At 38.9% G+C, this 23,836-nt stretch overlaps 1 protein-coding gene across 1 annotated transcript in view; it reads left to right on the top strand.

Moving 5' to 3' along the window:
• The window catches only part of LOC114052377 (extracellular serine/threonine protein kinase FAM20C-like), a 146,946-nt gene that overhangs the window by 13,061 nt on the left and 110,049 nt on the right, over positions 1-23,836 (top strand). Inside the window, exon 3 of the mRNA XM_027874950.1 lies at positions 22,687-22,765. Within this exon, the coding sequence (XP_027730751.1) occupies positions 22,687-22,765 (79 nt within the window). The remainder of the gene's footprint in view (positions 1-22,686; positions 22,766-23,836) is intronic.

The following is a 23,836-nucleotide window of genomic DNA, read 5'->3' as shown; positions in this document are numbered from 1 at the left end:
GCAGGGCCTCTTGCAACAGGAATCCCTCTAAGGAGTAAATAAAACCCTAGGCCATCACTATCCCAAGCCTTCCTTTGTTCTCATCACCAGCTAGGACTTTTAATATTAACACCTAGATAGTACCTCTAGTTTCTAGGCTGATAATATCCATCTTCACTCCTCCCCCTAGAGTTTCTCCCACATCCCATCTATCTTGTGAAATAAAAACACCTTGTAGCTGTATAGCCTTCTTAACTTCTCAGAGGAATGAAGTACAGTGGAAAGAATATTGGATCTATTGTCAGAGGACCTGGGTTTATGTTTCATTTACGATACTTGCAACTGTGTGACCTTGGACTAGTAATTTAACCATGGGCCTCAGTTTCTTCATTTATAAAGTGAGGAATGGGGGCAGCTAGGTGGTACAGTGGATAGAGCACTGACCCTGTAGGGGAGTGGATAGTGTGGGAGAGGCCCCGTGTGGACAGGGGTAGAACCAGGAATGCCCACCTAAAATCGTTCTTTTTACTACTCAGTGAAGTCCATCATTAAGGACGCAACTAAGCCTTATAATTCTACTTTTTGTAAGGCCCACAGAGCCTCCTATAACAGTGTGGGGCACATAGTTGAATAAATGAATAAATGCAGAACCATGCCTAGAATCAAATTTAATTCTTCAGGTAATTCAGTACCTACTATGTGTCCAACACAACGTTCAGTGCTGGAAATACAAAGACAAAATGGAAAACAAAAAACAAAAAACATTGAGGTGATCACCAAGGTAATCATTACACCTCTTGCATACACATCGGAGAGCTCATGCAGTGACTCAGAAAGGCCAGAAGGGAGGGGGAAAAAACCCACACAAGGCCTGGTGTAGATACTATATAAAATCAGCATGTAAATCCTCTGAAGTCACCAAGGTAATAGCCTTGGGGCAACCTCAGCTGTCTTCCACCCATACTCAACAGGCTGCATGTTGCCTATAAATCATTTTTCCCCCTCTTTTCAAGGATATTCTCAGCATCCATTGCAACCAAGTTTCACCCAGCTACAAATAGTGGGGGAGCAGAGCACATGGTCATTTTAGCAGGTCTTGTATCCTCTAGGAATGCCTATGCATGAACAAGTGTTACTTTTCCCTTATTTCTATCTCTCAAATATACTGGAGTGTTTTTAAATGTTTCATATGCTTGTGTTTTTTTTAGTTAAATAACATAGAAAGCCTTACATAGGAAAATTCAGTCATTCATTTATTCTATCGAGGGAGGAGGGGAGGAGGAATACCTACCATCATCTATCCTGGGTTTTTTTTTTTTCCAGTATTATTTTTCATTACTCCCCTTCCTATACTTAAGCATCCAGCTGACTGGCTTTTGCTTTTTTCTTCACACATGGCATTCATCTCCCATGTCCATGACTTTGTATGGGCCAATAACCCATACGTGGAATATATTCTTTACTTCCACCTCATAGAATCTCACTTACCTCAAGACATAAAGAGATGTGGCTCTTGAGAACCACCTTCTAAATTAAGTCTTTCTTGATCCCTTCACAATTGCTGGTGCCCTTCCTACCAAACTACCTTGTATTCATTACGTATTTCTTCTATTTATACTTGTATGCTGTCTCCTCTAATAGATACTGTAACCAAGGTCTTTGAGAGAGAGTTTGTTTCATTGTTTCTGTATCTCCAATGGCTGATCACACATGGGCTTATATAGGAACTTAACAAATGTTTTTTGATTTTTTGGTTGATTTATTTAAGGTATGGGAGCAAACAAAGGCTAAATTTTACATTATATGCCCGGCAGAGTCTGTGGCTTACAGTAGGAGCTGAATAAGTGCTTGTTGACTAATCTTTAATACTGTATAGAGAGGAAAAGCTCTAATCTTGCAGAGTTTTAGATTTAATGACAAAGATACATTATAGGATCAATTATTGGGTCATAGATATGGAGGCTGGAAGGGACTTTAGAGGCCATCAACAATAACTAAGTATTTATTAAGCACTCACTGTTTGCAAGACATTATGCTTAGTGTTCAAGATTCAAAGCTAAAGCTAATAGTAAACATTTATTAATCATCTAGGGGCTACTAGATGGCATAGTGGAAAAAGTGCTAGGCCTTGAACAGGAAGACTTATCTTTCTGGGTTCAAATCTGGCCTCAGATACTAGCTGTGTGAGCCTGGACAAGTCATTTAATCTTGTTTGCCTCAGTTCCTCATATGTAAAATGAGTTGGAGAAGGAAATGGCAAACCACTCCAGTATCTCTGCCAAGAAAAACCCAAATGGGGTCATAAAGAGTGGTATGTGACTGAAAAATGACAACAAAAATTAAGTAACTACTATGTGCCAGGCACTATGCTTACTATACAAGTATGAAAAAGATAGTCCCTGCCCTCAAGGAACTTACAATATAATAAGGAAAGACCATACACAAAAGCAGCCAGATGAAAAATGAATGTGTTCCATGGGAACTGATGCAATCAACTTGTGAGCATATAGAGAGAAAAGAGCTCCCAAGACAGAGCATTGAGGTACGCCCTTTATGGATAAGACAGTTTTGAAAATACAACAAAGGAGATTTGAAAAGGGGCAATCAGATAGGAATAGAACCAGTAGAGAGCAGTGTCATGAAAACCCAGAAAAGATAGAGTGCATCCAGGAGAACGGTGGTCAGCAAGATCAAATGCTACAGAATGGTCAGGCAGGACCTGATAGTGTTGTGTTTGATACCCTCATCTTACAGGTAAGGAAGCTGAGACTTAGGGAGGGTAAGCGAGGTACCTAGCTGGCACACAGGATAGAGTACTAGGCTGGGAACCAGGAAGACTCATCTTCCTGAGTTCAAATCCAGCCTCAGACACTTCCTCGCTGAGTGACCCTGAGCAAGTCACTTGACTCTGTTTGCCTCAGTTTCCTCACCTGTAAAATGAACTGGAAAAGGAAATGGCAAACCATGATAGTATCTCTGCCAAGAAAACCCCAAGTGGGGTCACAAAGAGTCTGACATGACTAAAATGACTGAACAACAATAACAGGGAGGCTAAGTGATTTGCTCAAAGTCACATTGGGAATAAGCCTCAGAAGAAGTATTGAACCTGGGTCCTCAGACTTGAGCCCCAGAGTTCTTACCCCTGTACCATGCTGTTTCCCATGGTGTACATCGGAGGTTAAAAGTTGAATATCAATACAAGACTTAAATAGCAATGATAATACTTAGTCCCAGGACAGAACAGAGCTTAGAAATATGTCATGCACATTTAGAACCTTCTTAGACCTACCCCTTTTCCCAATTTCTGACTTTGTACTGGGCTTTAGGGAGTCAAGATGAAGAGAATCTAAACTCCTCCTTGTTGAGACTTCAAGGAGGGAAACAAATGTTGGATCACAAACCTGTTTTCACATAAGTTGGTTTCCCTGTAGTTTACCCTAGATACTCTTTGACCATTCTCTGTGACCCTTAGCTCTTTCTCTGACTGATCATGGCAAGTTTAGTGGGGTTTTCCCAGAGCAGACCTTAGGACTGATTACCAAGATATATTCAGAACTAGTATTACATAAGGATTTTTAATAGATTTATAGGCATTAGAACTGGAAGGGACCTGATGAGCTCATCCAGTCCAACCTCCTGCTTTCAGACATGGAAGGTAATGCTTCCCCCATTTTATAACTGATGGAACTCCGGCCTGTAGGTGAAGTGACTTCCCTGTGGTTACATAGTCACAGAGGAAGTTCTCTTGTCTCCTGGTGGCATTTTGTTTCCATGACCCCAAGCTGTCTTTAGGACTTGATGTTTGGCAGGCTCTGCTGGGGGCTGAGCTAATTTACAGCTCTAAGTAAAAGTTGTTGAGGGTTTCTTTTTTTCTCCTGGATGTTGGCAGGTTTCAAATGCTTGAGGTAACACACACCTCCTCTCTTTTCTATAATCCTCACACTTCAGTTCTTGCTTGTGAGGTTGGGGCAGAGAAGACATAAAGGAGACACTTTCAACATAGCTATATTTTGTTTTGAGGAACCTGAAGAGATTTCTCAGAAAACCCTAGAGTTTCAGGGAACATATTTCAGAAATTCTGGGTGTCAATCGTATCTTGCATCAGTCAATCAATGTGCATTTATTAAGTGCCTACTATGTGCCAAACACTGTGTTAAGCTCAGAGATACAAATATAAAGTATGAAGTAATATCTCCTCACAAGAGGCTTATACTCTAATGAGGAAGATAAGGAGATCGTTATGTAGATATATATGTACTTATATACATACATACATGTAGATAGTTGATAGAGAGATGGATGATAGGTAGATAGAAATGGTTGGATGGGTAGATAAATGATAGATTAGGTAGATAGAGCAAGCTATTAGCTTTTAATAATTTAAAACTATAGTAGGATTTGGGGGATAATATGTATATTAGATATATGTGTATATATTCAGAATAAATACAAAGAGAATATATGCAAATGTAAGTTAATTTGGGAGAGGGGCACTAGCAGTTAGGGAAATCAGGAAAGACTTCTCTATAGAATGTAGTACTTGAGGTGGGTCTTTAGGACCTTCCTACAAACTCAGAATTTCTTTTCTCTGGAGGAAATATCCAACTCTTCTATGCTGTAATAGAAAGAGTACTGGCTTTGGAGTCAAATGGCCTGAATTTGAAACCTGGTTCTTCTACTTAGTTGGCAGGATACTTTCCCCTTCCTCAGCCTCAGTTTCCCCTTTGGAAAATTCAAGGTTTAACAAGATGACTGGTAAGGCCCCTTCCAGCTCTAAATCCAATAAATGAGACTAGCCTCGAGGTTACTTATTCATGGCTTACTGTGAAGCAGAAGGCAGTTTAGGTGGAGGAGGAGAGGCACTTATTATCCCAATCTGTAAAATGGGCATAGTAATATTGATGATACATACCTTACATTATATAGGGTTATTGTGAGACTCAGTGCAAATATACATATATGCAATTTGCAAACTTTAAAGCTCTCTGTATATGTTAGCTGTCATCATCATCATCATTTTAATCATCAAAGCACTCATGACTTCATGTGGGTAGAAGACAGATGAAGTTAGCATGAAACTGAGAAATAAAGTTTTCTTTCTGTGCCCCCAGTCTCCCCTTTCAGTGGCCTCTACTCAGCCACATTCCCTGTACGTCCCATTACTCTTTACCTCAGGAGGGGTTCACACTAAGGTGTTAGTAATTTGGTCCACCCCTCCCAGGGAACCGTGGGAAGAAGATACTATTTAACTCAAAGGAATAAATCCCTTATGGTGGAATTTTACATATCAGTGAGGATTTGTTGGTGTCTTTCTAAAGCTCTTTAAGGCATACTAGTGGTCATTCATTTACACTGACAAAAAATAAGAGGGAGAGAAAATAGATTTTTGTTATTTTTTTTAAATAGGTGGGGAGGGTATTACAGATGTGAAATGTTGCATAAACTTTCAGGGGAGGCCATTGCATTTCTAGTTTTACTTAACTGTTTCACTTTGTTAGAAAGACCACTCATAAAGTGGGAGTAATCTCTAAACATCTCTATGTGTGAGATAGCTCTATTTTGAGACAGCCTTATACCCATTGCTTTATCTTGATAGCCTCAAACTCTCAACAGAATTGGCCTCCAGAGGTGCACCCTCTCTCTGGAAAAGCCAGGATGATTCCTATCTCAGATAGTAAGATCCTCATATAATACTCTATAGAAGTCCCAGTAAGTAGTCAGCAAACAGTGTTTAATGACAATTAATATCTGAATTTGGTAAAAAATAAAAATGAAGAATCTTTGGGGTGTTTTCTCCCCAGTGTATACAAGATCATGGAATTAGAGTTAGACGGGGCATTAGAAATCATCAACCCAATGCCTCCATTTTTCAAATAAGGCCCAGAAGTGTGACATGACTTTAGTCATAAACATGACCACATAGTACATGATAATAGCATCATCTTGTGTGTTCAAAACTGGTTGACCAAAAGAATGTAAATTAATGATTCAATTGATTAATCAAAAAGCATTTATTAAGCACTTCCCATGGCCCTCTGCTAGCCATTGGAGACACAAAGTCAAAAATGAAAGAGTCCTTACCTTCAAGAACCTTACAACCAACATTTTCAAAGTTGAACCTTGGTCTCTTGTAGACCTTGGCCAGGGCTTTGCCCTAGACCTTGTTCTTTTCAACATTTTCATTAACGATTCTTGAAAATATAGATGATAACTTTATCTAATTTATAGATGACATAAAATGGAAGGGAAAGCATATAATTTCAATGATAGAATCAAGAAAAAAGATCTTGACAGGCCAGAGTAGTAAACCAAAGACAACAAAATAGAATTTTAAAAACATTTTATTTATTTATTTTTAATTTACAAAATAAAACAAGTATTCCCCTAAGATACTATAATGAAAGATGCTTGCACATGAAACTGCAAATCTATTATGTTCAACTTGCTATTCCTTTAAATATATAATATAATTATCATAATAAGAAGAAATGTAAAGGCTTTCTCTTGGGGGCAAAAAACAAAGCTCTCTTGTTCAGGATTACAGGGGCATGGCTGAGAATAACAGTTCATTTGGAAAAAATCTGGTAGTTTCAGTGAACCGTAAATTCCTTCCTTCAAGGCTAAATAATATGCCAGTAGGATATGTGACGTCAAAAAAACGTAACTGGTGCAATCTTTGGCTACAATTACAAAAATGTCCAGAATAAAAGAGATAATAGTCTTGCTGTATTCTTCCCTGGTTAAATCACATTGGTAGTATTGTCTCAAAAAGGAAAAAGAAAAAAATAAAGTTTTATTGATGCGTTTTGTTTTTACGTTATGGATGCTAAGAAATTATTCCTACTTTGTGAGTGGTGTTTGTAACAAAGTAAAACAGTTAAGTAAAATCAGGAATACAGTGAAATACATCTGAAAGTTTATGCAACATTTCTCATCTGTAATACCCTCCCCACCTATTTAAAAAAGTAACAAAAATCTATTTTCTTTCCCTCTCGCCTCGTACCCTATTGAAGAAAAAAGAAGAAAAGAAAAATAAATTTCTTGTAACAAATACTCAGTCAAGCAAAAGAAATTCCCTGGGTGGATATATACAAAAATAGGCATCTTGTTTTATGAGCCAAATCTGTCACCTCTTTGTAATGGATAGCACATTTCATAACTGATCTTCTAGAATCATGAGCAGTCATTATACTGATCAGAGTTCTTTCAATTTTCAAAGCTGCTTGTCTTTATAGTGTTGTTATTATTGTATATATTGTCCTCCTGGTTCTGTTGATTTCATTCCTTCTCAGTTTATATAAGTTTTCAAAAATATTCATCTTTGTAAAAAAAATTGAGATTAGAGTATAAATTGTTCCTTTGGTTCTTCTCACTTCACTCTGCATCCTTCCATGTAAGTCTTTCCAAGTTTCTTGGACTCATCTCTTTCCTCATTTCTTACAGCACAAATTGTGTTCAATCACATTTGTAAACCACAACTTATTTAGCTATTCCTTAATTGATGGGCATCCCCTTAAGTTTCCAGTTTTTTGTCACCAAAAAGAGCTGCTGTAAATATTTTTTGTATATAAAGGACGGCCTTTTCTTCTTTTTTGATGTCTTTAGGACATAGCCCTAGCACTGCTATAGCTGTGTCAAAGGTCAGGCACTATTTGGTAACTTAATAGGGATAAATGTAGAGGCCTCCTCTTAAGGGCAGAAAACACAGCTCTCAATTTAGGGTGGAGAGGTATTGTAGGAACGGCATATGTATTGTAGGAACAGTTCATATGAAGAAAATGTAGGAGTTTCTGTGAATTGTAAATTCATTTTAAGCTGGCAGTATGTATAGCATCAAAAACCATATGTAATTAATGCATTCTTGGGCTGTAGTTATTAAGAATGAGAGAGGCAATAGCCCCTGCTAATAAACTACCCTGCATAGACCTCAATCTTGTGCCTCTCTCTTTCTGGGAGCTACATTGTAGGAAGGTGTAAGAGACTAGAGGATGTTCAGCAGAAGTCAGTCAGGTTGGTGAAGGGATTTAAAACCAGGGTCATGCAAGAAGGAACACAGGATGAAGAGAAGAGATGGTAGGAGGGTATGATCTCTCTTCAAATTTTGAAGGATTAATAATAATAGCCAGTATTTATATAATGCCTGCTACGTGCCAGGCACTATGCTAAGCACTCTACAAAGATTATCTCATCTGATCTTCACAACAACCCTGGGAGGTAGGTGCTGTTATTTTCCCCATTTTATAGTTGGGAAAACTGAGGCAAGCAGCACTTAAATGACTTGCCCAGGGTCACACAGCTAGTAAGTATCTGCGGATGGATTTTAATTCAGATCTTGCTCACTCCAGGGCTGGTGGTCTGTCTACTCTGTCACCTACCTGCCTCTCAATGTAGAGACAGACTTGACAACCTATTTAGTCTAATGACCTCTTTATATTACAGATGAAAAATCTGAGGCCTGGGCAAACTAAGTCATTTGCATTAAATCTTAGAATCCCTGGTTTCTTTTCAAATTCAGCTCACTTCTTACATGAAGCCTTTCTCAACACTCTTAACACCTACAAAATTACCTTGTACTTACTTGTAAATCCTTGGTATATACTTATAAATGTGTGTTAAAAAATATACCTTTGAATATACTGATAGGCATACATGTTCTCTCTCCCCCCAAAAAATAAATTTCTTGAGGGCAGAGCCTCTTTCATTTTTGTCTCTGCAGCCCCAGTGTCTGGCACATAGTAGGTGCTTATTAAGAAGGGTTTTTTATTTTTTTTTTTGATTGATTGTCCAAGGTCTCATAGGTAGTAAGCAACTGAGGTAGGATTTGACCCCAGGTCCTCTGACTTAATGGAACTTGTCAAATAGAAGGTGATTATATTTGTTTTTCTTACCCCTAGAAGGCAGAGTTAGAACCACTTAGTAGAAATAATGTGTATTTATGTAGAGGAGGTGGGGAAGGTAAAGGGGTTAGATTTTTGAGAGGTAATTTATATCCAGTACAGAGGCCTGGGTTTAAATCCTATTCCTTATCCTAACTGTGAGAACATATGCAAATTAGTTAACCTCTCTGAACCTCATCTGTAAAATGAGGATAAATCTGACTCCCTAAGACATATTTCATTTTTGAATATTTCTAATTATTAAGAATCTCCTTACATCAAGCCAAAATTTGCTTCCTTGGTACTTTCATATATTGCTTCTAATTCTTTCCCTAAAGCCAAAGCACAATGATTTTAATGCCTTATCAATTTAACAGATCTTCAAATACTTGAAGACAGCTATCATGTCCTTCCTAAGTCTTTTCTCCTCCAGTCTAAACATCTATAGTTAATTCATCTGATTCTCAAATGGTATAATCTCAGGTTTACTCTACTTCAGGACCCTCTCAATGGCCTTCCTCAATTATAGAGCAGAGACTTAATACTCCAGGTGTGATCTGACTAGGGCATAGTGCAGAGGGATTATTCTTCACTTGCCATCCCCTCCCACCCTCCCTAGTCCTGGACACTATGACTCTTATGCCAAATCCAGTTGTCATCCTTGTCAACCTGTCTGAAACATTGACCACTGTTGACAATTCATTCCCTCATTTCTGCTCATTCTTGGCTTTCCTTCTCCTTCTCTAACCATTCTTTCATCTCCTTTGCTGGGACCATCATGCATAACCTGTCTTTGAACTGTGGGTGTACAGACTGAGGCTCTATCCAGGGCCAGCTTCTCTTTTCACTCTAAACTCTTCTTTTGGTCATCTTATTAGCTCCCATGGGTTGTGATCATCTTTCTGCAGATGGCTCCAAGACTGGCTTTGTGTCCAGCCCTAAACTATCAAATGAGCTCCAGTTCCATATCATCACTTTCCTGTTGGACATTTCAAGCTAGAAGACCTATAGGCATCTCAAATCCAGCAAATATGTCAAAAACAGAAGTCATTATTTTTCCCCCAAACACATCTCTATTTCTAAGTTACCTACTTCTGTTTAGAGGACAACCATCCTTCTAGATTCACACCTTCAGTTAACCTATAGTCTTCATCCTCTCTTATTCTCACTCTTCCCCCCACCACCCCCAACTCATGTCCAATGATTTGCTAACCTGTTCACTTATACCTCCACAGCACTTCTCCTCTTTTCTCACATAACCATTACTCTAGCTCATGCCCTCATGTCCTAACTGGATTTTTTCAGGAGCTTCCTAAATCATCTTTTTTTTTCTCCCCATTTTTCTCCTTCTCCAAGATCCTCCTTTTCCCATTCTGTCCTCTACACCATGGGATTACAAAATACACTAAGGCCAATCCCAGCTGTTTTAGCTGCCTCCAGCTAAAATTTTTAAAAATATTTTTAAGTATGATAAAACTTTATTGTAAAATGCAAAAACTATTTTTAACTCCTACAAAAGTTGTACAAAAACAGATGGCATCAACCCCTGCTCTACATTTGGTTGGTTGTTGTCCTTCATTCTCAAAGAGGACCAAAATGAATCACATATGCCAACTATGGCAACCTCAAGGTCAAGGTACAGTGTGCTCGACTGTGGCTAATCAGACCAATATTAGCTTGAAAGGTTCTACCACAGGTCAGGCACATATGAACATTTGGAGTGGAGATGGTTCTAAATTTGCACCTTGCACATTTCTTTTGAGCTACCGCAATTCTGCTTTGCTCACAGAGCACAGTGCTTTCTTTGATGGGGGACATACCATGTAGGATGGTCCTGTGCCAATGACTCCCACGTCTCATAATCAATTGCAAAGTTCTTCAGACAGACCTTGAAACTGTCCTCTTATTGCTTCTTCTGACCTCCATGTGAGCTCTTGCCTTGTGTGAGTTCTCCATAACTACCATAGTAATATTCTTATAGCAGAGATTTGACCAAGTCATTCCTGTGCTTATTAAGTTTCCTTTGCCCCAAGACCAAATACATATTCCTCTGTTTAGTTTTAAAAGCCTTTCACAACCTGGCTTGAAACTACCTTTCTTGGCTTAGAAGCATACCCCCCTTTCATGTATTCTTTGGTTCAATTACACTGACCTTTTTGCTGTTCCTCACATATGATATGGCATCTCTTTCCTCCATACCTTGTATAGTTTATCCCCCATTCCTGGAATGTACTTATTCTTCATCTTTACTTCTTAGGATCTTGAGCTTCTTTCAAAGCTCAACTCTAGCACCACCTCCTACAAGAGGCCTTTCCTAAGCTTCCAGTTTACACACACCCACACCCACACACCCACACACACACACACACACACACACACTCACATTCATACTCACTACTATGTATTTGCCTTGTATATGTGTTGTTTCCTCCAATAGAATGTAAGTTTCTTGAACGTGGGGATTATTTTATTTTTACATCTAAATTCTCAATGTGCAACATACAGCTAGTGTTTAATAAATTGATTGATTAATGTAGTCCAAGATTGCATAAGAGTTTTTTGGTTGCCACATTGAGTCATATTGAACACAATGCATCAGAAAGCCCAAATATTTTCATACTAACTGTTATCTCTCCCATCTTATATTTTCAAAGTTGATTTAGAATATGAACTCCTTAATGGCAGGGATTGTTACTGCCTTTCTATCCCATTCTTTAGTACAACTCTTGGTACAAAATAAGCATTTAATAGAAGCTTGTTGATTGTTAACACAAATCTTTGTCAGTTTCCACTAAGGTTCATCTTACTAGATTTGGTTCATCATTTTTGCATCTTAACTTTGTCATCAGAAGTGTAATTCTTCTTTCCCAACATTGTGTCATTTGTAAACAACCATTATCTTTATCCAAGTCAAAAAATGTTACATAAAATAAGGACAAGCACAAATTTCTGGGGTACTGCTATTGACTTTTAGAAGTTCATTCCTTCCTTTGGTAACTACACTCTTTTCTATCCTACATTCTTCCATTCTATCTATAAAACTAGCATGAGGGCCTTCCCTTTACAGCTCTAATATTCTAGAATTCTATGAACCTATGCCAGTCTTTTTTTTTTCTTTCTTGTGAATAGAATTCTCCCTTGCTTAGCCAGAAATGTCAGCATCTCTCTATGTAGGATCCCACCTCAGATTTTCCAGGAAACTGAGGAGAGGGTTGGACTGCTTGCCAAGTTCAGTTACTCATAAAATCTTAGTCACCATTACTTATGATGTTAATGAGGTTAACCTTGATTTTGAACTGACTAAATGCCAATTAAGGAATTTTACTCGTACACCTAAGTTTTAGAGATATCTTCCAAGCTTTTATGTTTAGGTATCACTGCTGATTTCTATGGTGATGTGGTTTTTTTCTTTACAGGAGAAACATGTTTTATGTGGAGGCAGAGGACTTTCATTTGAATTCTGGTTCTTCCACTCAGTACTTGTCTAACTTTCATGGTTAAAAGTCATGGTGCAGTGGAAAGAGTACTTATTTGGGAGTCAGAGAATCTCAGTTCAAATCTCACCCCAACTGGTTCTACCTGTGTGATCTTGTACAAGTCACATATCTAAGAGTCTTACTTTGACTCAGTTTCTTCATCTGTTAAATGAGGTGCTAGAGTAGATCACCTCTCCAATCTCTTCCAGCTCTAACTTTTTAACCTGATGCCATGTTTTTCTGTCCATCCATTCACTCAATCAGTTAACATTTACTAAGTGCCTGTGATGTGTTGGACAAATCATCGCTTGGAATCATGTTCTTTAGTTGAGTGAAGTACCAGTTCGTTGTTAGAAGTCACATCCCTTAGACAGATCACTTCACCTCTGTTAGTCTTGGTGTCCTCATCTGTAAAATCAAATAAGACCAATAGATCCCACCTCATAGAGGTGGTCCTGAGACTACAATGAGATAATGCATGTAAATTGCTTTGTTAACTTTAAAGAGTTATATGGATGTCAATTATTATTTTCCCTTAAGATATAGCATTGAACATGGCCTTGCCCTCAAAGATCTTGGTCTTTCTGAACCTCTTTCCTCCCTCTGTGCCTTATTCTCAGCCCATTATTTCCCAGGCCTTGATAATCTCTTTCCTCTCCCTCTGATCAAAATTTGTCATTGGAACAAAATGGACATTAGTCCTTTATACCTTAGTATGAATGTAAACCAGTGTATTCTCTCTCCTGGGGAATTTACATTTTAAGCCTCATCTCTAACTGGGAGAAGGAAAGATTTTCTGCCTGTCATTAGTTAAAAGCAATGTTTGGTATGAGCTAGTGGGTGGTTAGGTGGCACAGTGGTAAGAGCGCTGGGCCTGGATTTAGGAAGACTGATCTTCTTGAGTTCAAACCCAGCCTCAGATACTTACTAGGTGTGACTGGGCAAGTCACTTAACCTTGTTTGCCTCAGTTTTCTTCATCTGTAAAATGAGCTGGAGAAGGAAATGGCAAACTACTCCAGTATCTTTGACAAGAAAACCACAAAATACAATCACAGAGAATCAGACACAACTGAAACAACTGAGCAAAACAGCAAAATGAGTGAGTAGCTGAGTGGGTCACAGAGCTTACCATCTACCCTGGAGACATATTACACAGGGCCCCCTGCTTTCCACTGAACCGTAAGGCCTACTTTATTACTGACTGATCTTAAATCATCTCTCCACACAGTCCTCTGGTTTAAATGATGGAACCAAAGTTAAGGGAAAAAATTCTGTCTCCCAAGAGTATTATGAAAGGCAAATGACTGCAACAGTTAGTTCGGAATTTCTGGTTTCTGGAGTATCTGCTAACCATGAGTTATTTAATGCCCTTTAATTCCTAATTATTTATTTGTTCCTTGGGGGATAAGCTGGTAATGCAGTAGAAGACAAGGGTCAGTAAAACAACCATGCACAAGGGATTCTCTTCCAGAAGAATAATTAGACTGACCAGATTTGCATAATATTTTGTTATATTTTTAAACAAGGATTACAAGAATTGAAAAAAAAGCTGGTGACCTCACCAGCGCAGACTCAGGATCGCATAATTAAAGAGTTGTATATCTAGTGGTCCTGCTTATTAAAAGGAAATGCAGAAATCTAATGGGGATTTAATTATTCCATTTACTTTTATTTAATAAGAGAGATAAGACTCTTTAGCACATGAATTTAAGCTCTGCCAAATTATTTATTAATATGAGAAATTACCTGATAATTCTTTAAAAGTGTTGTAATCAGCTAAACTCTGTGTGTGTGTGTGTGTGTGTGTGTATGTCTTGCCCTACTTACTTGGAGAGAACTTTAAGAAAAGTTTGATAAATAGGGATGCAAAAGTCAGGGATGGAGCTGCTTTTTGTAAAGAGGAAGGTATTTGCTAACTTCTCCAACGGTATTTCATGTTCGTAATTCTATAATATCATTAACAGCCTTATTCCCCAGGAATAGAGGGACATTCAAAACCATACTTTAGTGACTAAGTAGAGGAGATTGGCTTTTTTACATGTCATTAACACTGCCCTCTTTTCCCCAATTCTCCCCAAACACAGACACTCAGACACACACACACACCCACACCCACACCTTCTAAGTCAGAGTTTTAATCAATTAAATAACCATTTTTAAGTGCCTAATATGTGCTAAGTGCTGAGGATACAGAAAGAGCCAAAAGATGGTCTCTGCCCTCAAGGAACTTACAATCTAATGGAGGGAGACAACAAACAAATATGAACAAACAATCCTAGATATAGGATAAATAGGAAATAATTAACAGAGAGAAGACACTAGAATTAAGAGAGGTTGAGGAAGGCTTCCTGTAAAAGGTGGGATTTTAATTCTTAACCTTTTTGTATATGTCAGGGTCCCCTCTGGCCATCTGGTGCAGCCTATGGATCTCTTCTCAGAATAATGTTTTTAAATGTATGAAATAAAATAGATAGGATTAAAAATAAATAAATAAATAAAATAAAATAGATAGGATTGTGAAGGGATCATAGATTCCAGGTAAAAATCTCTGTTTAAGGGAAAGTTGATAAGTCTCTCCTTTAGTCTACTTCCACATTCACTTCCCAGGCTTCATGCTGTCCTTTCCAATCTTCACTCCATCTTCAGAGTAAACTGATTTCTCCCAGGAAAAAATGTTGGGGGAAAGAGGGAAGGCAAGTAGGTGGCACAGTGGATAGAGCACCAGGCCTGGAGTCAGGGAGATTTGAGTTCAAATCTGACCTCAGACACTTATTAGCTGCATGACCCTGGGCAAATCATGTAACCTATTTGCCTCCATTTTTCCTCCATTTCTGTAAAATGATCTAAAGAAGGTAATAGCAAACCACTTTAGTACCTTTGCCAAGAAATCCCCAAATTCATGAAGAGTCAGACACAATTGAACAACCACAAGTGTGTTAGTTTTTCCTCTTTACCCTCAGTTCATGAGTAATTTTACCCTCTTTTCATCTTGAGCCTGGTACAGAATTTTGAATTACTTTATCCTTCCCTATCATTTTTTCCACTGTTATCCTTTGCTATGTTACATACCTGGACATTACAAGGAATTGGGAGTGGCCCAAGGGGTCCTAGGCTCACAGATAAGAACTTAAATGTCATTTTACAAGTAAAGAAACAAGTATGTGGAGAATTTAAGTGACCAGGCCAAGGCTCAGAGAGGGGAGAATATTTCAGGCATGAAAACAAAGTCAGGAAAAGTAGAAAATACAAAGTACTAGTGACCAGTGACTAGACCAGTTCAATTGAACCAGAATGCTCATGTAGAATGGTGGTGAGAGATAAGGTCAGAAAGGAGTTCACAGACAAATTGCAGGGCTCATTTTAAGCCAGGCTAGGGAGTTTGGACTTTTTGAAGTGAGGGGCTACTGACGTTTATGAAGTACCTTGGAGAGCCAAGTTTTACTAATTCTATCTCTGTATTATGTAGCCTTCCACCCTGGCTAAGAGGCTAATCCAGTCATTGGATGCCATCTGTAGCCACTGTCTTCCTACATAGCCATCTGCTCTGGGCATATAAAGATGGCCAACTTAGCATTTTCAAGGGTGTGGAAAATACTGATGTTCTGTGAAAGCCCTACTGAACTACTTTACTCATGTCTAATGTTCATTTCAATTACACTTTTCCTGACATATGGAAAATGAAAATTATAGTTAAAAATGCCAAATCATCTGTTAGTAAACATGTTATTGTAGGGATGGTTTGAGGGGAATAAATACCAGTTAAGACTAGCCAGAGCCTACCCAACAAAGCTAAGAGACAATCTCAAAAACTCCTTATCTTCTTCTTGACCCAGCAAGGCTGAGAATCAACAGGACTTCCCTAAGGGAAAAAAAAAAATTGCATCATGAATTATCAACAACTGCAGTGAATTATCAGATCAACACCAGTTTTGATTCTGTAGCCATATTTGATTTTGGATAAGATCCTCCTAAGCTATGGTGGGTTAGACTGTCTTAAAACATATCAGGCAGGATTTTTGAGCTGGAAAAGATCTTAGACACAATCTAATCCAATTCCCTCATTTTATTGGTAAGTAAACTAAGGCTCAAGAAGTTAAATGACTTACGCAGGGTCATACAAGTTTCAAGATCATACAAGTAGTAAGTAAAAGAGTCGTGGGGTGTACAGGATGTTCAAGAAGGACTAGCACCTTTGGTGTGAGGACTTGCTGAGCCCTTTTCAGGGCTGTTTATCTGCCTTTGGGTGTCCATCTGTTACCCAACTCTCACTGATGGCTCCAAGAAGCTGTAACATGTACAGTGGCCACACTCCAGTAAAACCATCTTGGCAGATGGGCTAAACTGGATTGAAGGTAACTGACAAGCCTCAAAACCATCTGTGAGTTAGAGGGGTGTCTACCCCAAGCTGGTGAAGACCAGCAGAATGAAGAGTTGCACCAATGGAATGGGCAGATGAGAACAATTTGTTCTCATCATCATGAAGTAGGCAGGCCATCCCCACTTGTCCTGACTTTTGTCTTGCCACTGGACTTTGGTGACTCTCTAAGAGAGAGTAAGGCTGATGACTTTGTGCAACTCTGCCTCACTTAAATCCAATTCACATACAAGTCAAGTCATCACCCTGTGATGTCACTGGTTCTCTTAAAAAATGAAGGATGAACAATAACCATGACAAAATTGTCATATTTGATTGTGGATAAGGTCATCATAAGGTACAGTTTAAGAGGAAAATGTAAACCACTCCAGTATCTTTGCCAAGAAAACCCCAAATGGGATCACAAAGAGTCAGACACAACTGAAAAATGACTGAATGACAATGACAAAGGTATCGTTGGTTGATCTGTCTTTAAACATGTCAAACAGGATCATAAGATTTTGGACTGGAAAAGACCTTAAAGGCAGTCTAATCCAATTCCTACATTTTACAAATAAGGAAATCAGGGCCCCAGGAAGTTAAGTGACTTACCCAAGGTCATACAAATAGAAGAAAAAGAGTTAGGATTTGAAACCAGGTCTTCTAACTCCAAATTCAGTATTCTTTCCACTGTATTGTGCCTCTTCTAGAAAGATTTTTTACTACAAAAATTAGAGTAAGGTGGGGGGTGGTGAAGAGGAAAGAAGGTATGTTAATGGAATTGAAGCCTCAATATGGATCATAAGTTTAATATGGCAGTCAAGAAAATTGATACAATCTTTACACATTTTTTTTCTGAATGTTTATTCTGAATTCTGAATTTTTATATTCTGAATGTAATAAACTCCAAATAAAGGGAGAGTTTCAATATGTAGCAGAACAAAAGACAGATGTGCATAAGATTGATAATCTCTGTTATGAAGGATTTGCTGTTCTTTTAAAGTATAGGAAATTCAACATTTAACTTTCAAAGCTGTCCTGGTTGTCTGTGATTTCTTATGGCCATCTTTTTTCCTCTGATGTGGATTTTTTTTTTTTTTTTTGGTAAATGCTTCAGTGACCAACCTTTCTTTTCCTTTTCTTTGCTGGTGTTTTGTTGTTGTTGTTGTTGTTTTTTTTTTTTTTTTTGGAAGAGGGCAAGTCTATCCCTAACTTCCCTCTTTCTCCCAAGTCATATCTCCCTTCCCCTCCCCCACTGAAAAGAAAAAAGAAAAAAAAAACCCAGGTAACAAATAGGCTTAATGAAGCAAAAACCAAATCCCTGCTTTGGTCATGTCCAAATGTATGCCCCAATCTACTTGGGTCCAGCACCTATCTGTTTATTGTTATTGTTCAACCATGTCCAACTCTTCATGACCCTGCCAACCATAATATGCCAATACTGTCCATGGGTTTTTCTTGGCAAAGATAGTGAAGTGGTTTGCATTTCCTTCTCCAGTGTGTTAAGGCAAACAAAGGTTAAGTGACTTGCCTGACGTCACATAGCTAAAAAGTGTCAGAGGTCAGGATCTGAACTCAGGTCTTTCTGACTCCAGGTCCAAGCGCTCTATCCACTGAGCCACCTAGCTACTCATCTAGCTGTTGGTCATTGTGTTTATCAAGCTAATGAAATCTTAAGCTACATTAAGAGAGACATGGAATCCCGGAATAAGGAAAGTGGTAGTTTGATTTCTGCCCTGGTCTGGCAGCATTTGGAGCATTGTATTCTGTTCTAGGAACCACATTTTAGGGAGGGCATTGATGAGATGGAGAGTATCCAAAGACGGGTGGCTAGGATGGTGAAGATCCTTCAGGTCATATATTATTAGGATCATTTGAAAAATTAGGGATTTTTGGAGCTTTGGAGAAGAGAAGATTTAGCAGGGACTTGATACTCACTCTTCCCCAAGTAATTTAAGGGCTGTCAAGTGGAAGAGGTATTAGTTTTGTTTGCTTGACCTCAGAGTCAAAAACGAGAAACAAATTTACCATCAACGTTACATAGTAGGTGCTCAGTAAATATTTGCTGAATGAATCTACAAATGATAAAACTGGAAATCTCTGCTCTCCCTCTATTCCTGAAGCAAATGCCCATCTGCTGTTAGGAGAGAGCAGCATCCTTCTAAGATCTGGGCCATTGTCTGCCTCTAACTCAGTTTCTGCCTCCCCTGGGTGAGTGAATAAGGGAACCCTGGCAATAGTCACGATCTGAAACAAAATGAAAACAGAACAGAACAAATAAGAACTCCACAGCTGCCTCTTTCATTCAGTCAATAGAATGGTAGACTGTTTGAGCTCGAAGGGACCTGCCACAAAGTTGGCCTTTTTACAGATGAGGAAGCCGGGCTCTTTGACCTTGGACGAAGGTCTACACAAATGAGAGAAGGGCTAAAAGATCCATTTGGTTCCAGTTACAAAAGTCTGACTCATAGGTCACTGCTTCTTCTACTGCTCTGTCAACCAACAGGCCTTTGTCTAAAACCTTCAGGCAAAGGTTGCTTCTTGGCCTGACTTACCTGGATCATTGATTTGGTTCTTCACTTCGCCATGAGCATTTATTCATTAGCATTTTTCTTTTGGACCACACACTCATGGCACTGTCCTGGACTCTGATGCCATCTCATCTGGCTTAGTTGCATTCCCAGAGTTCTCATTGCAGGAGACAAAAAGCAACAAACACTGACTTGGGTCTTTGTGAACTAGAGCAATTACCCTGGTTTAGGGAGAACAGGGGGCTTCTGGCTGTTTGGCATGAGTAGGCAGGTGGCTGATGGGGAGAGTCAAAAGCAGTTCCATTTGGGGGTGGGCTGGGGATGTGCTAATGAGTATGCTATGGTAGAAAGAGTGTTTCCTGGCTTTGGAAATAGAGGACAGCTTAGAATTGGTTTATATGAAAGTTCTGCCATTTATATTGCTTGTGGAAATCATCTCTCCTCTCTAGGTCTCTGTTTCCTCATCTATAAAATGAGAGAGTTGGATTAGATGACCTCTAATCAACTAAGTGGTCGGTGCATAGAGGGTTGGGCTTAAAATCAGGAAGACCCAAATTCAAATTCTGCCTCAGACACTTATTAGATGAGTTGTACTGGTCAAGTAATTTAACCTTCCTCCACCTCAGTTTCCTCATCTGTAAAATGGGGTGATAATAGTAGCTTCTACTTCCCAGGGTAATTGTGAGGAGAAACTAAAATGACATGAAAAGTGCTTTGCAAACCTTAAAATGCCATATAAATGGTAGTTGTTATTATTATTAATAGTGATAATAATATCCCTTCCCACTCTAGATCTATGTTCCTATGATATTTGGTTGCCTTAGGTCCCTTTCAGATCCAAACAATGACCCTATAATCTGAGGTCGTGTCTGATTCTTGTGACCCTATTTGAGATTTTCTTGGCAAAGGTGCTGGACTGGTTTGCCATTTCCTTCTCAAGTTCATTTTACAGATGAAGAAACTGAGGCCAGCAGGGTTAAGTGACTTGGCCAGGGTCACATAGCTATTAAGCTTTTAATGTCACATCTGAACTCAGGTCCCTCTAGGGCCAGTGCTTTATCCACTGTACCACCTAGCTGCCCTTATAATTGTACAATCAGTTTGTCAACTTCATCAGGGAGAGAGATATTAGAGGAGAAGTTTAAAAGGCTGAGGAAAGAGATTAGTTGTCCTTTGATTTCCATGCACACCCTTAGGTGGGACTTATGTAGCCATGTGACTTTGAGGGAGTTGTTTCACTTGTCTAAGATTCAGTTATCTCAACTCTAAAACAAGTATGATTAGGCGTATAGAAGTCCAGTAGCCTCACAGGGTCATTGAGAGGAACAAATGAGATAAAGAGAAGAGAAGGGAATAAGCATTAATATGGTCCCTACTGTATGTCAGACACTGTGCCAAGTGCTTTACCTCTATGAGATAGGTGCTATTATTATCCTCATTTTACACTTGAGAAAGGTGAGGAAATAGAGATTAAGGGACTTGCCCAGGGTCACACAACTAGTAAGTATCTGAGGCCAGATTTAATGTCAAGTCTTCCTGATTCCAGACCCAGCACTCTATCTAGGGCACTACCTAGCTGGTTATAAAGTCCATGTAAACTTGGAACATCATATAACTACCAATAAATCAAAAAGCATTTATTGAGTGCCTCCTATACACAAGTAATAGTCAACAAGGTGATACAGTGGATAAAGCACTGGGTTCAGAATCAGGAAGAGTCATCTTCATGAGTTCAAATTCAGCCTTAGACACTTGCCAGCTGAGTGACCCAGGGCAAGTCACTTGACTCATCTGTAAAATGAGTTGGAGAGGGAAACGGCAAACTGTTCCAATATCTTTGCCAAGAAAACCCCAAATGGGGTCATGAAGAGTTGAACATGATGGAAACAACTCAACAACATATGCAAGTAATAGCTTATTGTAAGCTGTTAATATTATTATTATTATTTTGAACAATCTTTCCCCTGTCAAAGTTGGGCCTTGATATTCATTGTAATGTATTTTCACCTGAATACAACTATTAGGGATTAGAGAAACAGTAAGATTTTCTTAGGGATCACCCTAAGCTTATCTTAAAAGATGATGCTAAAAAAAAAAAGATGGTGCTATCTTCACAATACCCAACCAACTAATTTTAAGAAGGAATTTATAACTTAGAATCATAGTGTTAGATTTTTAGATCCAGAAGGGACCTTTGAGGCTATTGTTCTAATTCTCTCATTCCTCATTTGACAGGTGAGGAAACTGAGGTTCAGTGACTTATCCAAGGTCACAGAGGTGCTAAGTGTCAGGGCCAAGATTGGAACTCAGCCCCTTGGACTCTAAATCCAAACCTCTTTCCACCGAATCACTTCCTGGTCCTCTATTCTTTCATTTCTGTCTCTTCCTTCAGTATCTAAGTTCACTGAATTTCCTCACTGCTTAAAAACAAAGGTCAGAATGGATGTTTATTTCTTCCATCTTTTGGTGAGATTTTCAGACTCAGACTTTCATAGGGGATCATAAAATAGCTAGGTCATTGGGTCTCATCCTCTCTTGTTCTGCTTAAATGTCAAACAACACAACTGAGGTCCCAGAGAATAAGCTTCATTTCTGGCTGACTTGTCAAGTGCAGTTCTAAAGTGCTTGCCTAAGCACCCCTTCCCCCCCAAAAAAGTGAACCACTCTCCTCTCTGGGTTGAAATATTCTAGAGGCAAGAGTTAGTCTGGTGTTACCTGTACAGTCAAAGAACTGAATTCTGTGTGCAGTGTGTCTACAGTCTTTAAGAAGTACAGAGAAGTGGCTGAAGAGAAATCCTTATTATGCCAGAATGAGGGCTTTCTATCCCACACAGAAAACAGATGGGCCAGTTTTTCTACAGTCACTTTTATTGAGGTAGCAAGGTGGTGAGGTCAAAATCAAGTGTTGGACTTGTAATCAGGAAGACCTGAGTTCAAATCCTGCCTCAAACACTTACTAGCTGTGGGACTCTGGTCAAATCACTTAACCTCCACTTGCCTCAGTTTCTTCCAGTGTAAAATGGGGATAATTATAGCACCTACCTGCCATGGTTGTTGTGAGGATCAAATGAGGTAATAATTGTAAAGCACAATGCCTGGCACATTGTAAGCGCTATATAAACGTTAGCTATTGTCTAAAGGATCAAATAGAATATTTGTTTTTTGTTTTTTGTTTTTTGGTGAGGCAATCCGGGTTAAGTGACTTGCCCAGGGTCACAGAGCTAGTAAGTATCAAGTGTCAGAGGTTGGATTTGAACTCAGGTCCTCCTGACTCTAAAGTTGGTACTCTATTTACTTCGCCACCTAGCTGCCCCTCAAATGAAATATTTGAAAAATGCTTTTCAAACCTTAAAGTGTTATATAAATGTTAGCTGTTGTTGTTATTGTTCAATAAAATGAAACTGTTAATTATCATACTATTTATGGGATATAATTGATGTGGTTTTTTTTTCCCTTTCCTCTTCTACAGCAATGAAGTCTGGGGGAACTCAACTAAAACTCATCATGACATTCCAGAATTATGGGCAAGCACTGTTCAAACCCATGAAGTAAGTGCAAGAGGTTTTGGTGTCTGGGTCAGGGGAATCTGTAATGGCTCCTACAGCTCACGGGGGCCAAACGTGTTTTCCAGGAAACATTATATCAGAGTTAAAAAGAGGTGCCCTGACTGGGCTTGCAACATTGTAACAAAGGCAAAGAATCTTTCAGATCCTTTTCTTGGCTCTTTTCCTCTCCTTCACATTCCTTTGATTCCCTTTGAGCTCTGCCCCTCCCTCACCCAGAGCCCCTGCCCATCCTGCATCCAACCCTTCTGGCAGAAGGAGAAGCACAGGCTGAGAAATCATCATTACCTTAGTAATTATAAAAGCATGCACATTTTATTTATTTCTTGTTATTTAATATTTTATTTTTTCCCCAATTACATGTAAAATGATTTTTAACATTTGTTTCTTAAAACTTTGGGTTCAAAATTCTCTCCCTCCCCCCTCATTGAGAAGGCAAGCAATTTGGTATCTGTTATACCTGATGCACACTTTTTTAAAGAGGAGACCAAAAAGATACACCTAAAGGAATGACTATCTAATGGAAATAATCCCAGGTACTGGGGCTCCTAGGTATTGGGGGGGGAAGTTTTGGCTTGTCGGATCTTCTGGCGTGATTCAAATACTGCCACGAAAGCATGTATTACCTCCTGTTCCCACCTTAAATCCCACCATTTTGAGTAAACAATGAAGGAGCCAGAGTCCCCCTCAGTTAGTGTTACAAGAACTTTTGTCCCACGATGCCTTTTTCACATCATCTTCTAGAAAGGAGACTTTTTTCATTCCTTTTAAGGCTCCTTTTCACAGATGATCTCATTTAGTTTGCCTTGGAGGGAAGCTTGCCATAGTAAGTTACTATCCTCACAAAACAGAGTTTTAGATCGAAATTCTCAGGTAGATTTAACCTCGAAGACTGTATTTGATGCTTTTGGGCTTCACTTAATCTGTCTTTAATTCAGTCTGACTTGTAATGAAAGGCAAGGTGACTAATCAGGTACTTGCATTATGAATTGGGCTTTGAAAATGTATCTGAGTGGCTGTTAAAAAAAAGGAAATCAGGAAAGGGAGAGAAGATGG

This window comes from Vombatus ursinus, unplaced genomic scaffold (assembly GCF_900497805.2).
Source record: "Vombatus ursinus unplaced genomic scaffold, bare-nosed wombat genome assembly UNPS02014807.1, whole genome shotgun sequence".
NCBI classification, from domain to species: domain Eukaryota; kingdom Metazoa; phylum Chordata; class Mammalia; order Diprotodontia; family Vombatidae; genus Vombatus; species Vombatus ursinus.
This window is presented reverse-complemented; position numbering and strand designations above follow the sequence as displayed.